At 39.9% G+C, this 18145-nt stretch overlaps 1 protein-coding gene across 1 annotated transcript in view; it reads left to right on the top strand.

The window, feature by feature from the left end:
* ILRUN (inflammation and lipid regulator with UBA-like and NBR1-like domains) overlaps positions 1 to 18145 on the top strand; it is an 81031-nt gene that overhangs the window by 34960 nt on the left and 27926 nt on the right. The window contains exon 3 of the mRNA XM_033095777.1: positions 4255 to 4452. Coding sequence (XP_032951668.1) covers positions 4255 to 4452 — 198 coding nt within the window. The remainder of the gene's footprint in view (positions 1 to 4254; positions 4453 to 18145) is intronic.

Raw genomic sequence — 18145 nt, 5'->3', positions numbered from 1 at the left:
TTTAAAAAACATGAAAACAATCTCTTTAGTTTAGCTTCTGCTCATCATGTTTCTCCTCCGTATTCCTAAAACCTGCTGTTACTGATAAAAAATGCTTTTGAAATTTATACATGAATTTTTTTAAAGGAGTGGTTTGTTTAGAAAGAATGAGATATTCAAAAGTTTTATTTATTTATTTTTTTAATTAATCTAAGACCTTGTTTACTCACAGTGAAAACACTGAAAATGATCTGGCCTCTCGCATGAGATCTTTGCAGTGTTTTTAAATATTGAAGGTTGCTAGAGTAATATTGAAATACTTTAAATGCTGTCTTGTTGTAGAATAACCATTTTATGTTTCAGAAGACCTCTTGATGTATCTACTCACTCACTAGATAGTTACTTGGATTCCTAGGGGGTTGGAAGGCTGGATAGAAAATGGCTAGATTGTAAAATCAGAACCTCAAAGAGCCTGCCTTTCACCTTGACTTGGAGAAAAACCTGTTGGTGGGCCTGGCCCCTCTTTCCTCCTGTTTTTGCACGGTGACTTCAGTTTCAGTCAGCCTCTGGGTCTGCCCCCTTCCTTCCTGTGAAGGCATTCTTGTTCCTAAACACGTCTTGAAAAGTTGGGCAACAATTGCTAGAGATTATACCTTTCAAGATTCTTTGAACAAATAGTAGTTTTTTTCCATTCTTCTGGAATTTGTTCAACCAGTCATAAAATAATTTTGTATCCATAATCCAAATGTGTTCCATTTGATTAAGGAGACACTGGCCTCCTGTAACTAAGTAACAGGTGTGTCACTAAGGAGAGAGGGACAGCAGCACATACACGGGTTCCTTGGCGTCATACTCATCTGGCCGGAGTTCTTTCTGGAAATACAGTCGTAGCTCAGAAGTAGCGCAGCCTCCGCCATGCTCCTCCGGCTCTCTTACTCCCATTCATAATCTTCCCTAAGAGAGAAGTGCTCACTGGGAGAGTTTCGGAGCTAATTTTCCTGACGCCTGTGTGCTGTCACGTTTTAGGCATGCCAGGTATTCACATATACAGCAGAGCAGACGGGGAGGAACTGCACGGAGCTGTCCCAACAGCTTCCCCAGAGAAGATAAGTGGCACACAATGTTTGAAATTAAACTCCTCATACTGTTTAAATCCTTAGATTTAGACCACAGAAAAACCAAAGTGAGACATTTAATGACATAGCTGCAGAAAACCAGGATTCAAACTTTTGTCACTAAGTGTTAGAAGCTTGGGAAACTTGAGCAGGAAACCTTACACTGGAGTTTAAAGTGCAAATATGAAACGGTCCCTCTAAAGATGAAAGTAGAAAATATTCTTCACCAACACTTACAGCTTCTTACTTGCCGCAGCCATGCTCTGTTGTCCAAGTGTAGTTCCAGTTAAGCTGAGCACGTAATGATAACTCGGGCGTTTCTATGCCTTTGGTGAAGGACTTGCGACCATCATGTGAGGGAGTGGCGTTTGTGACTTCCATAGAAATGGATATAAAACAAGAGTTGGGAGAAGAACTTGAGAAGGAACAACTATTCTTCCATTTTTCTTTTGGCTCCTTAAAGTAGTTAATTTTCTCCCTTTCTCTTCAGTGTGATTATAGAGAAGATACTTCTGCTTCATTCATTCAACAAATTGTATTATGTTCTAATCACTTTATCAGGTACAGGAAGAAAATGGTGACAGAAATCAATGAAGGTCCCTGTTTTTATATAGCTTAATTTGAAATGCAGTCTCCAAACTTATAGGAGTTAAAAGAATAAGGGTTAAAAACCTCTTCGCTGAAGTTTTTCTTCTGCATCGCTCTACGGATGTTCCTTACTGTCGCCAAACTGTTTTTATAATCACATACCTGGATTATGGATGGACTTTCTGGAACTGATGGGATTTTATTTTACTTTTGCCATATTCTCTGCCATCTCAAAATTGCCATATGATGGGGATTTTTGTTTTTACTTTTTATTTTTTAAATAAAATTTTATTCCATAACTGGAGAAGCCTTAATCACACACATGCTTGTAACATTTAACTTGGAATGTCATAAAACACAGATTAATCTTTCTTTTCTTCTAGATATATTTATCTCCCATTAAGCCAGTTTGTACCTGTGACTTAATTTGAAGCCTGTTGTATTATTCTTGTCAGATCCTGATTTCAGGTATACTTTGCCAGGTGATCCAAACAGCTAGCTCACCAGTGTTTCTTTTCCCTCTGTATAAAGAATCAGTATCTTTGACTCTTTCAGAGTTACGTGACCTAACAGTTGGGGCTATAAGAACTGTATGTCAGTGAATTATTGAAACTCTCAGAAGGCAGATGATGGTTCTTTATATCATAGCAAATTAATACTTTAGGGTTGATGGTGGCTAGCTCTTCCAATGTTTTATTTCGAGAGGTGCTCTAAGTACTACGTTAATAGGGTATCTAGCGTACTAAAAGGATCAGGACTGCATCATTTAACACCAATCACTTAATGTGTTGCCAGCTAACTCAGTCTCCCTACAGTATAGCAGCGCTCCCTCTATGCGGGCCTGGCAGACCCGATCCTCTCAGCTGCTTGTGGTAATTTGCTCAGGACAGCCAAGTGTTTCACACACCCACACAATCTTGGTGTTCCTTAGTTAGAGGTTCAAAACCAGCCACATTCTTGGCTTTTCATATAAACAGACATTGTCTTCTTACAGATGTGTGTGTGTGTATGTTTTGTAGAATAATTGTGAATTCAGCCCTATGACAGTAGTTTAATTTTCCTCTTGGATTTTGGCCTTTAAAGAGACTTGACGTTTTCCAAGATTCTTCATGTCAGATGCTACTACTCTTGACATAAGACAGATATGCTTTTGCTAGGCCATAAGCCTCAGAAATGAGAAACAATTTGCATGTATTGCCAGTGTGTCATTCACAATTTTTCCACCAGCAGCGGTTGCTCTCTGTAGTGTTAACTTAGGAGGACACTTTGCTGGCAGGTTTTATTTTTTGGCTTTTTTAAAAGAGAGTATGACAAAACACAGTGGCCACTGCTTCCTTTGCTACCCCTTAAAATCCAAGAGCCACAGAGGGTGCTGTTCGTTGCAGGGCTGAGATCTCTCTCAGCAGTCGCGCGCTGGTGGTTTTTCTCTGGTTCTCTTTTCAATAGTAAGCCATCATGTGTATCAGAACCAACCTGGCACTTCTAGAACAAGGTCCTGAGGCGTCCTGGAGTACTGTTAGGAGGTAAACTTGAAGCATGCTGTGTCCTGAGAGTCCTGCCATGTCCGATGATTTTTTTTCTTTTATAATGAATGTATATGTCCCCCACAAAGACACAGAGAGGTTTCTGTCTATAGTACAAAGTGTATTATTAGAGAGACTTCACAGGGAAGATCACATGTGATTACTATGTGGCTGCCTGGGCCCCATCAGAGCAAGTCAATGTAGAGAGTTTTCATTTTGCATTCGTTTACATGAAAATAGGTACACAGGAGTGGGTACCAGATTAGATCATTGCCGCTTCCAAAGGAGGAAAGACATTCCTGCCAAGGCCACTGCTTTGGATTGATGTTCCTGTCCTTTCTACAAGCACTTCCGGCCAGTGTCATCACCTCTGAGATGGGGGAGTTCACCACACTGTTCATATTTTCCCCACTACTGCTTGAACCTGAAAATGAAACTTCCACGTGACTCCTCCATCTTGTATTTGCGGGTCTCTTGAGCCTCGGTCTTCATAGTTAAGGAGTCCAGAAGAAAAGTCATACATCAGGGAAAAGGCAGTTTTAAAATGAAAACAGTGTCATAGAAATTACTCCTTATGTGTTTCATCCTCTTGCCTAAGTGGAAAATTGGGGACAGTCAGACATATTTTTACTGCGACTGTTAGCCTAAAAAGTTAGTGTGGAAAATGGGCGTGTTACCTTTTAGCAGACAGAGCAGCCCTCCAAAGTGTGGCCTGTGCTCATTTTCATGGCCCTTCCCCGGCATCCTCCTGAGGTTCTCCAGATTGAGTGTGATGTGCGGCTGCCCCGGGGTCTCCTGAAACCCCACTTCCTGAGGAGCTGCCCTGCTTTTGCCATGTGTGCCTTGTCTTAGGGACGGACTTGGTCAGAGGTTGTGTCCTCTGATAATTCCCTCTGATCAGTCTGTGATGTTTCATAGCTGAGGGGTATGTGGGTAGCATGACAGGTGAGAGAGACCGAGAAGCAGGCCTCGGCTATGCCTTTGTAATGAGCTGCGCCCAGCGTGGCACATCTGATTGCCTAACACTTTTTTCTTTTGCTTGAACTCAGGGGCAGAGGCCTGGCCTCCAGGGGTTTGTCTTAAATATGTCGGGGGAGACCAATTTGGACATGTGAACATGGTGATGGTGAGATCGCTAGAGCCCCAAGAGATTGCAGATGTCAGCGTCCAGATGTGCAGCCCCAGCAGAGCAGGCATGTACCAGGGACAATGGCGGATGTGCACAGCGACGGGACTCTACTACGGAGGTGAGTGTGCCCTCGTGCAGCCCAGGGCAAGGGACTGAGGTGACTTCTCACGGCGCTTGCGCATGTGCGCGGCTCAGCCTGTCAGTCACACAACGGGGCGTGGCCTCCTCCAGTCCCTCCGCGCAGGGGAACGACCTGATGTACTGGAGGTCTCGTTGGTTCAGTCCGCGGCTCTCCCTGTTACAGTAGGCTTTTAGTTACAGTTTAGTGATGTGTATGAGATAGAGCTTGCATTCCCAACAATGCATTAGTAATGTTGCTGTTTTGATTATACAGTCTAGTATGTGCTGTAAAAATACTGAAGGCTCTTTGTTCATGGAGTTCCCTAGATACAAGTCATATGAAAAAAGATAATGCACAAAATGTGCACACGTCTCTCAACCCGTTGACCTGTCACGCTGCTAATGCCTCTCACACCTTTATTGCCAAACTTGCTGAACAAAGTGATCTAGACTCCCCATCTCTTCTTCCTGTTTTCCATTTATTCTTCAACCCAGTGTCTTTCACCCACTGCAGTGAAATGTTTTCCAGTGACTGCCCAGTTTCCAAATCCAGCAGTCTTCCTACTTACTGACCCTGTCTCACTTGGCACATCCTGCAAATGTTTTTTGAAATGTGTACCTTCCTAAACTCATACAGCTCTCTTGTTTCTCCTCCTCCTCCTCCTCCGAAGGTGCTTTCTCTCTCTCTCCATCTCATCTCTGCCTTGGGATTACTAGATTCTGAGCGGGGCTCCATGCATGCTCTGTGACCTCATCCACCCACATGGCTTCCGCTGTCACCAGTACAACATCACGGCGATGGTCAGAGTCATATCTGTGGCTGCAAACTCTCCCGAGCGCCCAACCTGTGTTTTAACTGCTTAGGTAGCACACCTACATACTGAATTTTCACAGCACCCCGGCAAAGCATGCCGTCTTCTCATTCACACCCCAGTAGGCTGGTCTGCGGAAGTCCTCCCCTTCTGCTCTTACTGCCTTTAAGCACAGGTCAGTCCCTGTGGGTTTCACTGGACCCCACGCAAATGATTCTTGCCCTCAGGGGGCTCTTACCCGGGCTCATGGCCAGTGGGACCTTTGCAGTTATTTGAAGGGTCCCTGGAATTAATGTTCTCGTATGTTTTTGTAGACAGTGGAAACTTTAAATATTTTTATGGCCTCAGAAATTTTCCATGTTCGAAAACGTGTCCCATGGTGACTCCATTCTTTGCCTAAAACCCTTGTGCCTCCTGTAATGAAACTAAACTCCTCGGCACAGGGCCAAGCCCCGCACGCCTGGCCTGGCGCCCTGTTCACTCCCTTCAGGCATCTCCGTTCTCCCCTGCAGCTGTCCCCCCAGATGCCACTTGCTTCCATATCGCCGCGCCCTTGTTCACGTCGTTCCCGGTACCTGAAATACCTTTTCCCTTCTTCGCAGTACATCCTGCTCGTCAAGGGCACCTTTTCCTCTTCCACCCACCCCAAGGAAACCCATCCCTCCCTATTTTGTTAAATTACGCGCATGCTTGTCATTATACTTAACATACTGGACTTTATGTGTTTGTTTACTCATCCTTTTCTCCGGCCTGACTGTATGCTGAAAAACAAATGAACGTGTAATCAGGTATCAGAATGCAGGGAGATTATTTGTCTCTTCCCTTCTGGACTCTGTTTACAGGCCGCCTCTTCTAAGCAGCTTCTTACCACATGGTTGAAAGGAGTTTTTCCCAGTGCTGAGCTGCCATTGCATTATCTCTTCACCTCTCTTAGGCGCTTTACCTCTTACTACCCAGTTAATTTGACGAACGTCTCGTACCACCTTTAAAACTTAAGGTGTAATACCTGTCTCATTTATCTTCGTAATGCTTCAAAAAGCTGAGCCCAGTACAAAGTGGAGAGTGGCTACTTAGTACATTTTTTAAATGAATGTCGGCATTTTCAAGGGAAGAGGAAGAAAACATACATGACTTTTTAAAACATTCCTGTGATGCAAAGATAACAGCTTCTTAGTGTTGTCTAGTGTTTGAGAGCTCAAGTCTTGTTTTGTGTGTATTTTTAGTGTGAAGTTAAAAATAATTATCAGTACGCAGGACATTAAATTTATACTTGTAACATCCCTCTCAAATTCTGGAAGTAGGTAGAGTGTAAATATACTAGCTTTGGAGACAGTGAAGTATTTAAAGCCTTTCTTGGTCATGTAGTCTGTGAGTTTCTAGGACTTTGTGAAATCTAAAACCTTTAAGGGATTTTAATAATTTATCTGATTCCATGATTTCAAGCTTTTTTCTTGAACCCTTTCCGTGGTAAAAGCGTATATGAATACTCCCTCCAAAAAGGGGGAAGATAAAAATGAAACTGGTTTGTTGAATTGCAAGCCTTCTTGACGTGAGTTTCCCTGCTGCCTGTGAGACCCCCTCCAGGGCTCTGTGGGGTATAGTTTGCAAACCCTTCATCTGCTCTGTTAGAGGATTTAATTGCATTTTCCAAAACTACCGTATTTCATTGAGTCCAGATCACTGCTGCTTATACAGCACATCCTGATAGCGGACATGTTAAATGCCTGGCAGAAGGTGCATATAATATTCATAAAACCACCACTGCAAACATGTGAGAAAAGTAAACGGCCATGTTAACCATGATCGGCTCTTCCTGGTTTCTCTTGCTCACTCTTCACTCCTTAGTTCAGTGGGTGTAGGGTGGTGGGAAGAATTTGGAAGGTGGCACCAGGCTGCTTGGGCATAACTTTTCTGTGCCTCATCTCTCTGTCCTAACAACAAAGCTTGCTTTTTGTTGTTTGTTTTGTTTTGTTTTTGGTGGCGTGGTCTCTTCTATAGTCTTTGGATGGTATTCTCTAGAAAGAATCCATTCTTATTTTTATAGTAACACTTATGTTTCATATGTTTCTAAGTAATTTTTGCTATATTTAATAATTTACAAAGATCTCATTCCCCATCGCAGTTGGTTATGCTCACCGTCTCTCACCAGGGATGCTGTTGGCATGTTGTGTGGATAGTTTTTCCTGATGTGGGCTTACATATAGGACCCCTGACCCTCTCTCACCACGTACCTGTAACTTCCCGTGTTCTTCCCCCACCGCACTCGTGTCCACCTCCCTTGGCTGAGTAGTACTAAGTGTCTGATTCTTAACAGATACAGTTTCAAGTGCAAACATTTGATTTTATCTTCTTTTTATGAACTTTTGCTTCTTAGATGAAAGCAATCTGTGATCTAGTTCCTACTGTATGTCAGGCATTGTGTTGGGCTTTTTGCATATAAATTACCATATGAAGGAAATATTAGGTACATTTTATGGATGAGGAAACTGAAGACCTGATTTGTCTAAGGCTCAGTGAAAGGTATACATTATAATTTATAGTTACAAATCAACAAAAGTAGTTTTATGATCTTTGTCATTAATTTGGCCCTCACTGCTCTATGGGTTCACAAGGAAACTTTGGCTCCAGGGTGTTGATACTTGTGAGAATTTAGGGAGGGAGTCCTCTCTCCATTTCCAGAGTGAGGGGGAGTGAGGGCCGGCGACGCTTAGGTAGGTGGGTAAGTATCAGTGCTCGCCCAAGGGGTTCGTGCCTGCTAGGAGACGCACAACTCCTGGAGGACAGGGGCTCGTGGGAAGGAGTAAGAGCATGAGTGGTTGTCCCCATTTTAGCCTTGGTACCAACAGTGACATGACTCCTCTTCCTAGTATAGTGCCCTCTTCCAGAATTCTACAGGACAGGTGTGACCGCTGCTTCTCCAGTTTACAGAGTGTCATCCCTGGCAGCAGTGCAGGACTGTTCCATCTCTTTCTTCTCCAGGAATTTAACTGATCATGTTATAAAAGAAACTGGTTTCATAAAGGCTTCCTCCAGACTCCACACAGGTGTCTTCCAGTGAGATGCTGTTCTGCTTGGCATTTTTGCCAGTTCTTTTGCCCTTTTACCTATTGACGCCACCTTTAGAACGTCTCTCTTTTGTCTTGGACTGAAAAAGGCTGGTCATTTACTTCTAGGAGATACTCTGTGAGATGCTCTCTGTTTTAATTCTGATCTCTAGAATTCTCCATTATCAGAAATACCTATGAGTAGTCCTTGAAAACAACAGATTTCTTTTTTGATAAAAGAAGTGCTCGCCTAAGCTACACAGCTCGCCTAAGCTGATTGTGACTTACATGGGGGATGTTTTTAGAAGAAACACTTCAAACGTAAATGAGATCTGAAATCCTAAGTATCTTTATGTTACAAGGCCTATATTGTTTCTAAGGCGATGGACTGGTTCCGCTTCAGAGAAGGAAGCCTGTTAAGAGAAGGAAGCCTGTCGTTGGCTGTACTGCCACCAGGGGGTGGTGATTGTTTGTTTGGTGCTCGGGTCCGGGTAGTTCTGCAGGAGTCGGGGCAATGTGCACAGGTTGTACGCTGAGATTAACCTCCAAAATGCAGCTATGTGGGCCCTGAACCTCTGTGCATCATAGACAGTCAAGAAAAAAGATGAAATAGTGACACATCTATAAAGCGTAGTAAATAAAATATTTGCATGTCCAGGTATGAAGCAGCAAATGTTTTAACTATTTGAAATTCAACTGCAAGTAGTTTTAATGTGTACTGTTAGTGCTAATACTGTTGGTTTTATAAATAGTTGTATTATTTTTCAGTAGACCAGATAATACGTAAAGATTTGGTAGAAGGGCAATAGTTTGAAAGCAGCATCTGTTTTTCTTCTGGTAACCACAGCTCTTCTGTTAACAGAAACTTCTTTGATTTGGAATTTTAGGTTCCAAGGATTCTGAATTTTGGGATTGACAGTTCCTTAAACATTTTTTAAACAAAATGCAAGTCTTTATTAAAATATTAATATGCTTACTGTTAAAGGGAAAATAAAGTGTTGTAAAACTACCGACCATTTTAAAGATTAAATACTTACATATGATGTTTACGTATATGTTGACTTTGCTTCAGATGAGAAATTCTTAAGGTTTTACTGAGTTGTCGTGTGATGGGAATTTTTAGTAAATGCCATTGTGTACATTTGTCACTGAATCAGGCCAGAGTATATCTCTTATAATAAGGGAGCAAGCATAATTGCTTTCCTCTCAAATCACAGTGAATACCTAATTTATCAGTGCTGTAAAACTACTGAAAAATGAGTGATTTTTTTTAACACAACAATTAGTGTCTAAAATAATCAATGTATAGGGCTTTTAAGCTTTATCTGATAGCTGAGTTTTTCTGATGCAATTTGTATTCCTTAATGACTGCTCAGAATGTGACCGTTGCTTTATTTTTAGAAACCTCCCATTAGTCTTGTAGTTAAAAGTGAAAATCATTGAAGAGGATATCTTCTTACTGAAAAGCAAATTGCATTCTGTTCCTGTAATGATGCTTTGACACTAGTCACGTCATACTCTAATGGGTTTTTCCTTGGAATGGCAGAGATTTTTATCACTTAGAAATTAGTTCATTCTATAATCTTTATCATGAAAAAATACTCTTTTTAAAAAGCTTTCTTTATTTTTCTCTCTTTTTAAAAAGCTTACGCTTTCCTTTCTTTCCAAAGAGAGTGTCAGTGTTGGACCTTTAGCTGCAGGAAGCAGCGTTGTGAGCCTGTCCCACCTCTGCACTTTGCTTTGTGGTGATTGGTGTCCGTCCAGCTTCCTCGGAGGGTTTTTAAGAGTTTTGCTTGTGCTTTGTTTTGAGATGGTCTTGAAAGCAGTTGAAAATCTAGAGTGAGTTAGGCTTTGGCTTAGAGACCGCTTCAGAGTCATTTTTCTTAGAGTATTTTCTAACTTCCATTGAAACTTGGACAGTTTCTCTTTTATATTTAGAAATCAGACGTGATTAGGAAAGCAGCTTCTATTTCTGACCTAAGTCTTATTTGAGGACTTTACAAAAAGTGTTTAATAATATATTTTATTTAGCTCAGTAGAGCCAAAATCTTGTCACTACAACATGTGGCTCTCGCCGCATTTCAAGTGCTTAGTGGGGACACGTGGCTAGTGGCTGCCCTGTTGGGCAGCGCCGCTCGACAAACTCTAGCATCTTGTACCTTTTTTATTTTTTCTATAGCAAATTGTATAGTATTGGTGGTGGTCTTCTAAAGAATTTGCCAGCGAAACCGTTTGGGCCTGAAGGGTTCTTTTTTGGAAGGTTTTTAAATTACTAATTCAATTTATTTTCATAGATATCCCCTGTTTCCCTGAAAATAAGACCTAGCCGGACAGTGAGTTGTAATGCACCTTTTGGAGCAAAAATTAATATAAGATCCGGTCTTAATTTTAGTATAATGTAAGACCGGGTCTTATATTAATTTTTGCTCCAAAAGACGCATTCGATCTGATTGTCCGGCTGGGTCTTATTTTCGGGGAAACACGGTAGATCGGTTCAGGGTTATCTATTTCATCTTGGGTGACTTTGGGTAATTTCAAGGAATTGGCCCTTTTCACTAAATAGTTGAGTTTATGTGCAGAGAGTTGTTTGTAGCATCCTTTATCATTTTAATGTGTTCTGTGTCTGTGGTGATAATCCCTTCATTATGGATATTTTGTGTCTCCTCTCTTTTTTCTTTAATAATCTTGATAGATTTCTTAATTTTATTGGTCTTTTCAAAGAATCAGCTTTTGGTTTCATTGCTTTTTCTCTTTCTGTTTTCAGTTACATGAATTTCTGCTCTTAATTTTATTCTACTCTTCCTTCTGCTTGATTGAGGTTTATGTTACTCTTTTTCTGGTTTCTTAAGATGGACGCTGAGGTCATTGACTTGAGACCTTTCTTTTTTAATAATATAGGTATTTAATACTATTTTCTTAGTCTGTTAGGGCTGCTGTAACAAACTACTATAGATGAGGTGGCTTGTAAACAACAGAAATGTGTTTCTCACAGTTCTGGAGGCTGGGAAGATCAAGATGCTGGCAGATTGGTGTCTGATGGGGGCCCCTTCCTACTTCATACACACCCGACTTCTCCCTTTGTGTCTCACGTGGTGGAAGGGGCGGGAGCTCTCTGGGATCTCCTTTATAAGGGCACTAATCCCATTCATGAGGTCTCCACCCTCAGACTTAATCGGTCCCAAAGGCCCCCACCTCCAAATTCAAATACATTGGGGATTAGGTTTCAGCATAAGAACTTGGGGTGGGGGTGGGGGCACAAACAGTTTAGTCAATAGCAACTTTAAATTTCTCTCTGAACACTGCTTTTAGCTGCATCCCACAAATTTTGAAATACTGTTTTTATTTTCATTAAGTTCAAAATCTTTTCTAATTTCCCTTGAGACTTCCTGTTTGACCTACGGATTATATAGAAGTGTGTTGTTAAATTTCCAAATGATGGTGATTTTTCTCTTGTTAAATCATTTCTAGTTTAACTCCATTATGGTCAGAGAATTAAATTACTTTGTATGATTTCGATTCTTTTAAATTTATAGAGGTGTTTATGACCCAGGAGATGTTGTCTGTCTTGGTGAATATTTCATGTGCACCACGAAAGAACATGTATTTTGCTAATGTTGGGTGGAGTGTTCTTTAAATGTCATTTAAATTCAGTTTGTTGATGCTGTTCAGTTCCTCTGTATCTTTATAGAATGTTCTTTGGGGGTGGTCTTCTAGTTCTATTACCGAAAAAGCAGTGTTGAAGGCTCCAATTTCAGTTTTGGATTTGTCTATTTCTCCTTTTAGTTCTGTCAGTTTTGGGTTCATGTATTTTCAAGCTCTGTTGTTAGTTGCATGGACGTTTAGGATTCTGTCTCCTAGGTGAATGACCCATTTATTAGTGTGTAATGTCCTACGTTTTCCCTAGCAATTTTCTAGGGAAAATTTCTAGACTCTGAAGTCTGCTTTGATAATTAATATAGCCACTCTAGCTTTCTTTGACTAGTGTTTGCATGGTACATCTTTGGCCTTTTACTTTCAACCTGCCTTTGTCATTATATTTGGAGTTTCTTATAGACAGCATATAGTTGGGCCATTTTTTTCCCCATTTGGACAATTTCTGACTTCTAATGGATGTGTTTAGACTATTCACATTTAATAAGATTATTGATATACTTGAATTTAGTTCAACCATATTTGTTTTCTATTTGTTGTCTTATTTGTGGGGGCTTTTAAATTAGTTGCATCACTAAACTTATTAGTTATTTGTGATTAAATTCTTTCAAAAATGTATTTTGATAAGAGAAATAGAAACTATTTCTATTTATGACATAGAAAATAAAAAGAAAACATTTATTCTGCTGTACAGATATAGATACTATTCATGTATGTATCCAGATATTAAAAGAAAAAATTTGTTTTTCAAATTTGACATTGTTACATTTAGTTGTGTAATTACTTTTTTTCTAATATTTTAGAATCTTTTCCCCTTGTTACTTTCAAAAAACACAATTTTTAGTAGTTGCATAGCATTCTATTGGATTACTATTAACCAATATATTATAGATCATTCTGTCTTCTTTTAAATTGAGATAAAATTCACATAATAAATTAACCATTTAAAAGTATACAATTCAGTGTCAGTACATTTACATTATTATGCAACCACCATCTATTTAGTTCCAATACCGTTTTATCACCCCAAAAGGAAACCCCACCACACCCATTAAGCAGTCATTCCCCATTCCTCCAGCCCTAATGTGCTTTCTGTCTCTATGGGTCACTGATTCTTTTTGCTGTGTTGGGGCAAGGTAGATAAATAGTGATCAAATAATAAAATGCATTAGACAGCCATCTCAAAAACAGAATCTGGACTGCTTACAAAGAGTGAACAAACCATACTTATTTGGCTCGTTTATAATTAAATTCTTAAATATTCTTTTTTATTAAAGAAGGGCAATAGAGCAGCCACCTGAGCTCTGAAGTCATAGCATCTGGGTTTGACTTCTACTTCAGCAGTGTAATAGCAGTGTGCTTTAGGAAATCATTTTATCTTTTAGTGACTCAGTATCTTTATCTATAAAATAAGAAAAACAGTACTTATTTCACAGGGATTTGAGGGAGTAAGAGGAGTGAATGCATGCAAAAGCTTTTGTAACAGCAGCTGACATGATAAGCACTGAATGAGTGTTAGATACTTATTGTTGCTATTATTAATATTCTTATTGTTATTACTAAAAAATCTATCTTGGGAAACCTTGTGCAGTAATCTCTCCTCAACTGTTAACTTGTCTTGTATGAACTTTTCTTAATAAAGGTTCCTTAAGGTACTCTTTCAGTTTCAAATATCCCAGTGATCTGGTTCTTTGGAGTCCTGGTGGAGTCGAAGATTCCAGCTTACAAACCTAGAAAGGTGTTGAATACTTGTGTGGAGTACCCAAGGCAGAATAACATACAGCCTAATGTGTGCTGAAAATTACACAGAGAATCACAATTTACTGGAGCAGAAACCTGCAGGAACCAGTACTGGGCTAGAAAAACCGGAACTGTAATTGACAAATTGTTGGAGGCTTAGTTTGGACAAGCCTGAGAGAGAAAACTCCAGGAGTATCCCCACACTTTTGTTTTACCCCAAGGATCTCTACCAGGTTCTCACAGTGAATGATATTGGACAAAAATCCCCTAATGCTTCTGGCAATGGGAGGGTAAAGGTAACTGTTTTGAAATTACCCCAAGCGATTCTGTGCTTAACAAGGCCTGCCCCCAGGAGAAATTATTTTACCAGAACCCAACCTGTTATGGTTTTATCCGATCCTAACTGGCCTGGGAGAAGGGAAATAGCCAATTCCAGCTGGCTCGAGCCTTCCACGTGGGGGAAGGGAAATACCCAGCTTCAGCCCCCTTAGCCATCCTGTCCTTGCAGAAGCGGGAAAACAATCGGAGAAGCACTGGTGAAGTTCACAGTCCAGAGACACAGGCTCACCAAAAGTCGGGCCTAATCATAGAACTATACCCTTCCCCTATACCTTACCACTGCATCACTGAAGGGCTCTTTTTCTGCACTCCGTTTGTATGGTATGTCGTGTACATCCTTCAACAAAAAACGACAAGGTATACTAAAAGGCAGAAAAGTTTGAAGAGACTGAAAAGCATCAGAACCAGAGTCAAGACATGGCAAGAGTGTTGGAATTATCAGACCAAGAATTTTTAAAATCTGTGATCAATACGCTTAGTGCTTTAATGGAAAAAGTAGACAACATGTAAGAACAGATAGGTAATGTAAGCAGAGAGGTAGAAATGCTAAGGAAAAAATTTTAAATGCTAGAGAACAAAAACTCTTAACAGAAATGAAGAATGCCTTCAATGGACTCATTAACTGATGGAACACAGCTGAAGAAAGAATTTCTGAACTTGAGATACGTCAGTAGAAACTTTCAAAACTGAAAAGCAAAGTGAAAAAAGGCTGAAAAAACAGAACAGACTATCCAAGAACTGTGGGACAGCTACAAAAGATGTAACACATACATGATTAGAATACCAGAAGGGTAAGAAAGAAAGGAACAGAAGAAATATTTGAAACAATAATGACAGAGAATTTTACCACTTCATATCAGACACCAAACCACAGGAAGCTAGGAAAACACCAAGCAGGATAAATGCCTAAAATACTACACATAGGCGTAACATAGTCATAATGCAGAAAATCAGAGATAAAGAAAAAATCTTGAAAGGAGGCAGAGGAAAAAAACAGCTTACCCATAGAGGAGCAAAGATTAAAATGATATGTGACTTCTTCTCAGAAACCCATATTAGCAAGAAGAGAGTGGAATGAAATATTTAAAATGTTGAAAGAAAAACCCTCACCATCCTAAGATTCTGTACTCTACAAAGTTGTCCTTCAGATGTTGAGGAGAAATACTTTCTCAGACAAACCAAAATTAAGAGAATTTGTTGCTGGTAGATCTTCCTTGCAAGAAATTTTAAAGTTAGTTCTTCAGAGAGAAGGAAAATGATACAGGTCAGAACTCAGATGTATACAAAGAAAGGAAGCACATTGGAGAATGAATAAGTGAAGGTAAAATTAAAACTTTTTTCCTTAATTCTTAATTGAGTTAACAGAATAATTTGTTCAAAATAATAGCAACAGTGTATTCAATTATGTATGGTTGTGTGTGTGTGTGTGCGCGCGCGCGCAGGCATATGTATAAGTAAAATGAATAACAGCAATCATACAGGGGACAGGTGGTAGAAATTAGGAATATTTGCTATTATAAGATACTTGTACTACTTTGTGAGGTGGTATAGTGTCAGTTCAGACTTTACTTGGATTAGTTGTAAATGTACATTGCAAATGGCAACTACTGAAAAAAGGAGCATAATTGATATGCTAAGAAAGGAGAGAAAATGGGATCAATAAAATGTTCTATTAAAAACATAAAAGGCAGAAAAAAACAGGAACAAAGACCAAGGGTAGCAAATAGAAGACAGTAACAAATATGATAGATATTAATCCAAGTATCTCAACAGTCATTTTTAAACCTCAGTGGTCTAAGTACACCAGTTAAAGAGATTGTCAGAGTGGATCACAAAAGAAGACCCAATATGTTGTTTACAGAAAACTTATGTTGATTACAAAGATACATATACTCTAAGAATAAAGGGATGGAGAAAGATACACCATGCTAACACGAATCCAAAGAAAGCAGGAGTAACTATGTCCAGACTGAGCAGACGTAAGACCAAAGAAAGTTATCAGGGATAAAGAGGAGTCACTGCTCCAAGAAGACATAACAATCCTTAATGTGTATGCACCTAACAAGAGTGTCAACCTATGTGAGGCAAAAACTGATAGAACTGCAAGGAGAAATAGATGAATCCACTGTTATTGTTGGAAATTTCAACATCCCTCTGTCAGACATGGACAGATCCAAGGACCAGCCTGGTGGCTTAGGTGGTTGGGGTGCCGTGCTTCTGACGCCAAGGTCACTGATTCAATTCCCACATGGGCCAGTGAGCTGCACCCTCTACAGCTAAGATTGTGAACAATGGTTCTCCCTGGAGCTGGGCTGCGGTGAGCAGCCGGAGGTCGGCGTGAGCTGCTGTGGGCTGCCGCAGGGCTGCGTGAGCGGCCGGCAGCCAGCAAGAGCTGCTGTGAGCTTCTGTGAGCAGCTGACCGACGACTAGCAACCAGCGACCAACTGCCTCAGCCCGGGGGGAGCGCAAGGCTCATAATACCAGCATGGGCCATGGAGCTGTTTCCTACACAACTGGACTGAGAAACAACAGCTTGAACCAGAGTGGGGGTGGAGGGGAGCAGAAGAAGGGGAAAAAGAAAACATAAAAGGAAAAAAAGAGACATGGACAGATCCAGCACGCCGAAAAACCATTAAGGATTTGTTTGAGCGCAACAACATCTGTCAGTCAGTCTACTGGATATAATTGACATTTACAGGCTACTTCATCCAACAACAGCAGAATACAATTTTTTGTCAAGCTCATGTGAAACACTAAGATAGACCACATTCTGGGCAGTAAAATACCTTTACAAATTGAAAAGAGTGAAAATCATACAATGTATCCTCTTAGACCACAGTGGAATTATAAACTACCTTAACAAATTGAAAAGAATAGAAATAATACACTGTATCCTTTTAAATTATAATGAAGAATAGGAAGATAATGAGAGAATCCCCAAGTACATGGAGATTAAACCAGACTTCAAGATACTACCTGGGTCAAAGAAGAAATCGTAAGAGAAATTTAAAAACACTTTGAACTAAATGAAAATACCACTTATAAGAATTGTGAAATGCAGCACATACAGTGTTTTGAGGGAAATTTATAGCATTTAATGTATATACAGTCATGTGCGAGTTAAGGACAGTTCTGAGAAATGTGGTGTTAGGCGATTTTGTCATTGTGTGAACACCATAGAGTGAGAGTGCACTTACACAAATCTAGGTGGTATAGCCTGCTGCACACCTAGGCTATGGAGCATAGCATATCGCTTCTCGGCTACAAACCAGTATAGCATGTCACTGTACAAAACAGCACGAGATTAAATCAAACACAAGAGAAAATGATGCAATCAGGCGACGAGGTAAACACAAGATGTATGAGGTTGCTGCTGGCGTAACATTGCACTCTGTTTTACAGCAAACTTGTTTTTTAATAAGTAGAAAGAGCACACTCTAAAATAATGATAAAAAGCATACCATGTTTCCCTGAAAATAAGACCTAGCCGGACAATCAGCTCTAATGTGTCTTTTGGAGCAAAAAGTAATATAAGGCCCGGTCTTATTTTACTATATTATAAGACCAGGTATAATATATAGTATAGTATAGTATCATACAATACAATACAATACAAATACAATACACGGGGTCTTATATTAATTTTTGCTCCAAAAGATACATTAGAGATGATCGTCCGGCTAGGTCTTATTTTCAGGGAAACACAGTAGTATAGTAAATATATAAACCAGTGACATAGTCATTTCTTACTATCAAGTATTATGTACTGTACATAATTGTATGTGCTATACATTTAATATTATGAGCAGTGCGGTAGGTTTGTTTACGCTAACATTATTACAAACGTGAGTAATGTATTGAGCTATAACATAATGATGGCTACAACTTCAGTAGGTGACAGGAGTTTTTCCGGTCGGTTATAATTTATGGGACCATTGTTCTATGCAGTGTATTGTTGACCCAGCTGTTGTTATGTGGCACGTGACTGTATTAGAAAAGAAGAAAGACCTGAAATATATAATCTAATTTCTCACCCTGGGAAACTAGAAAAAGAAAAGCAAATTAAATCCAAAGTAAGCAGGAAAAAAAAAGAATAAAAATTAGA

Source organism: Rhinolophus ferrumequinum, chromosome 3, assembly GCF_004115265.2.
Source record: "Rhinolophus ferrumequinum isolate MPI-CBG mRhiFer1 chromosome 3, mRhiFer1_v1.p, whole genome shotgun sequence".
NCBI lineage: Eukaryota > Metazoa > Chordata > Mammalia > Chiroptera > Rhinolophidae > Rhinolophus > Rhinolophus ferrumequinum.
Note: the sequence above shows the minus strand (reverse complement) of the source record. Positions and strands in the feature narration are given on the sequence as shown.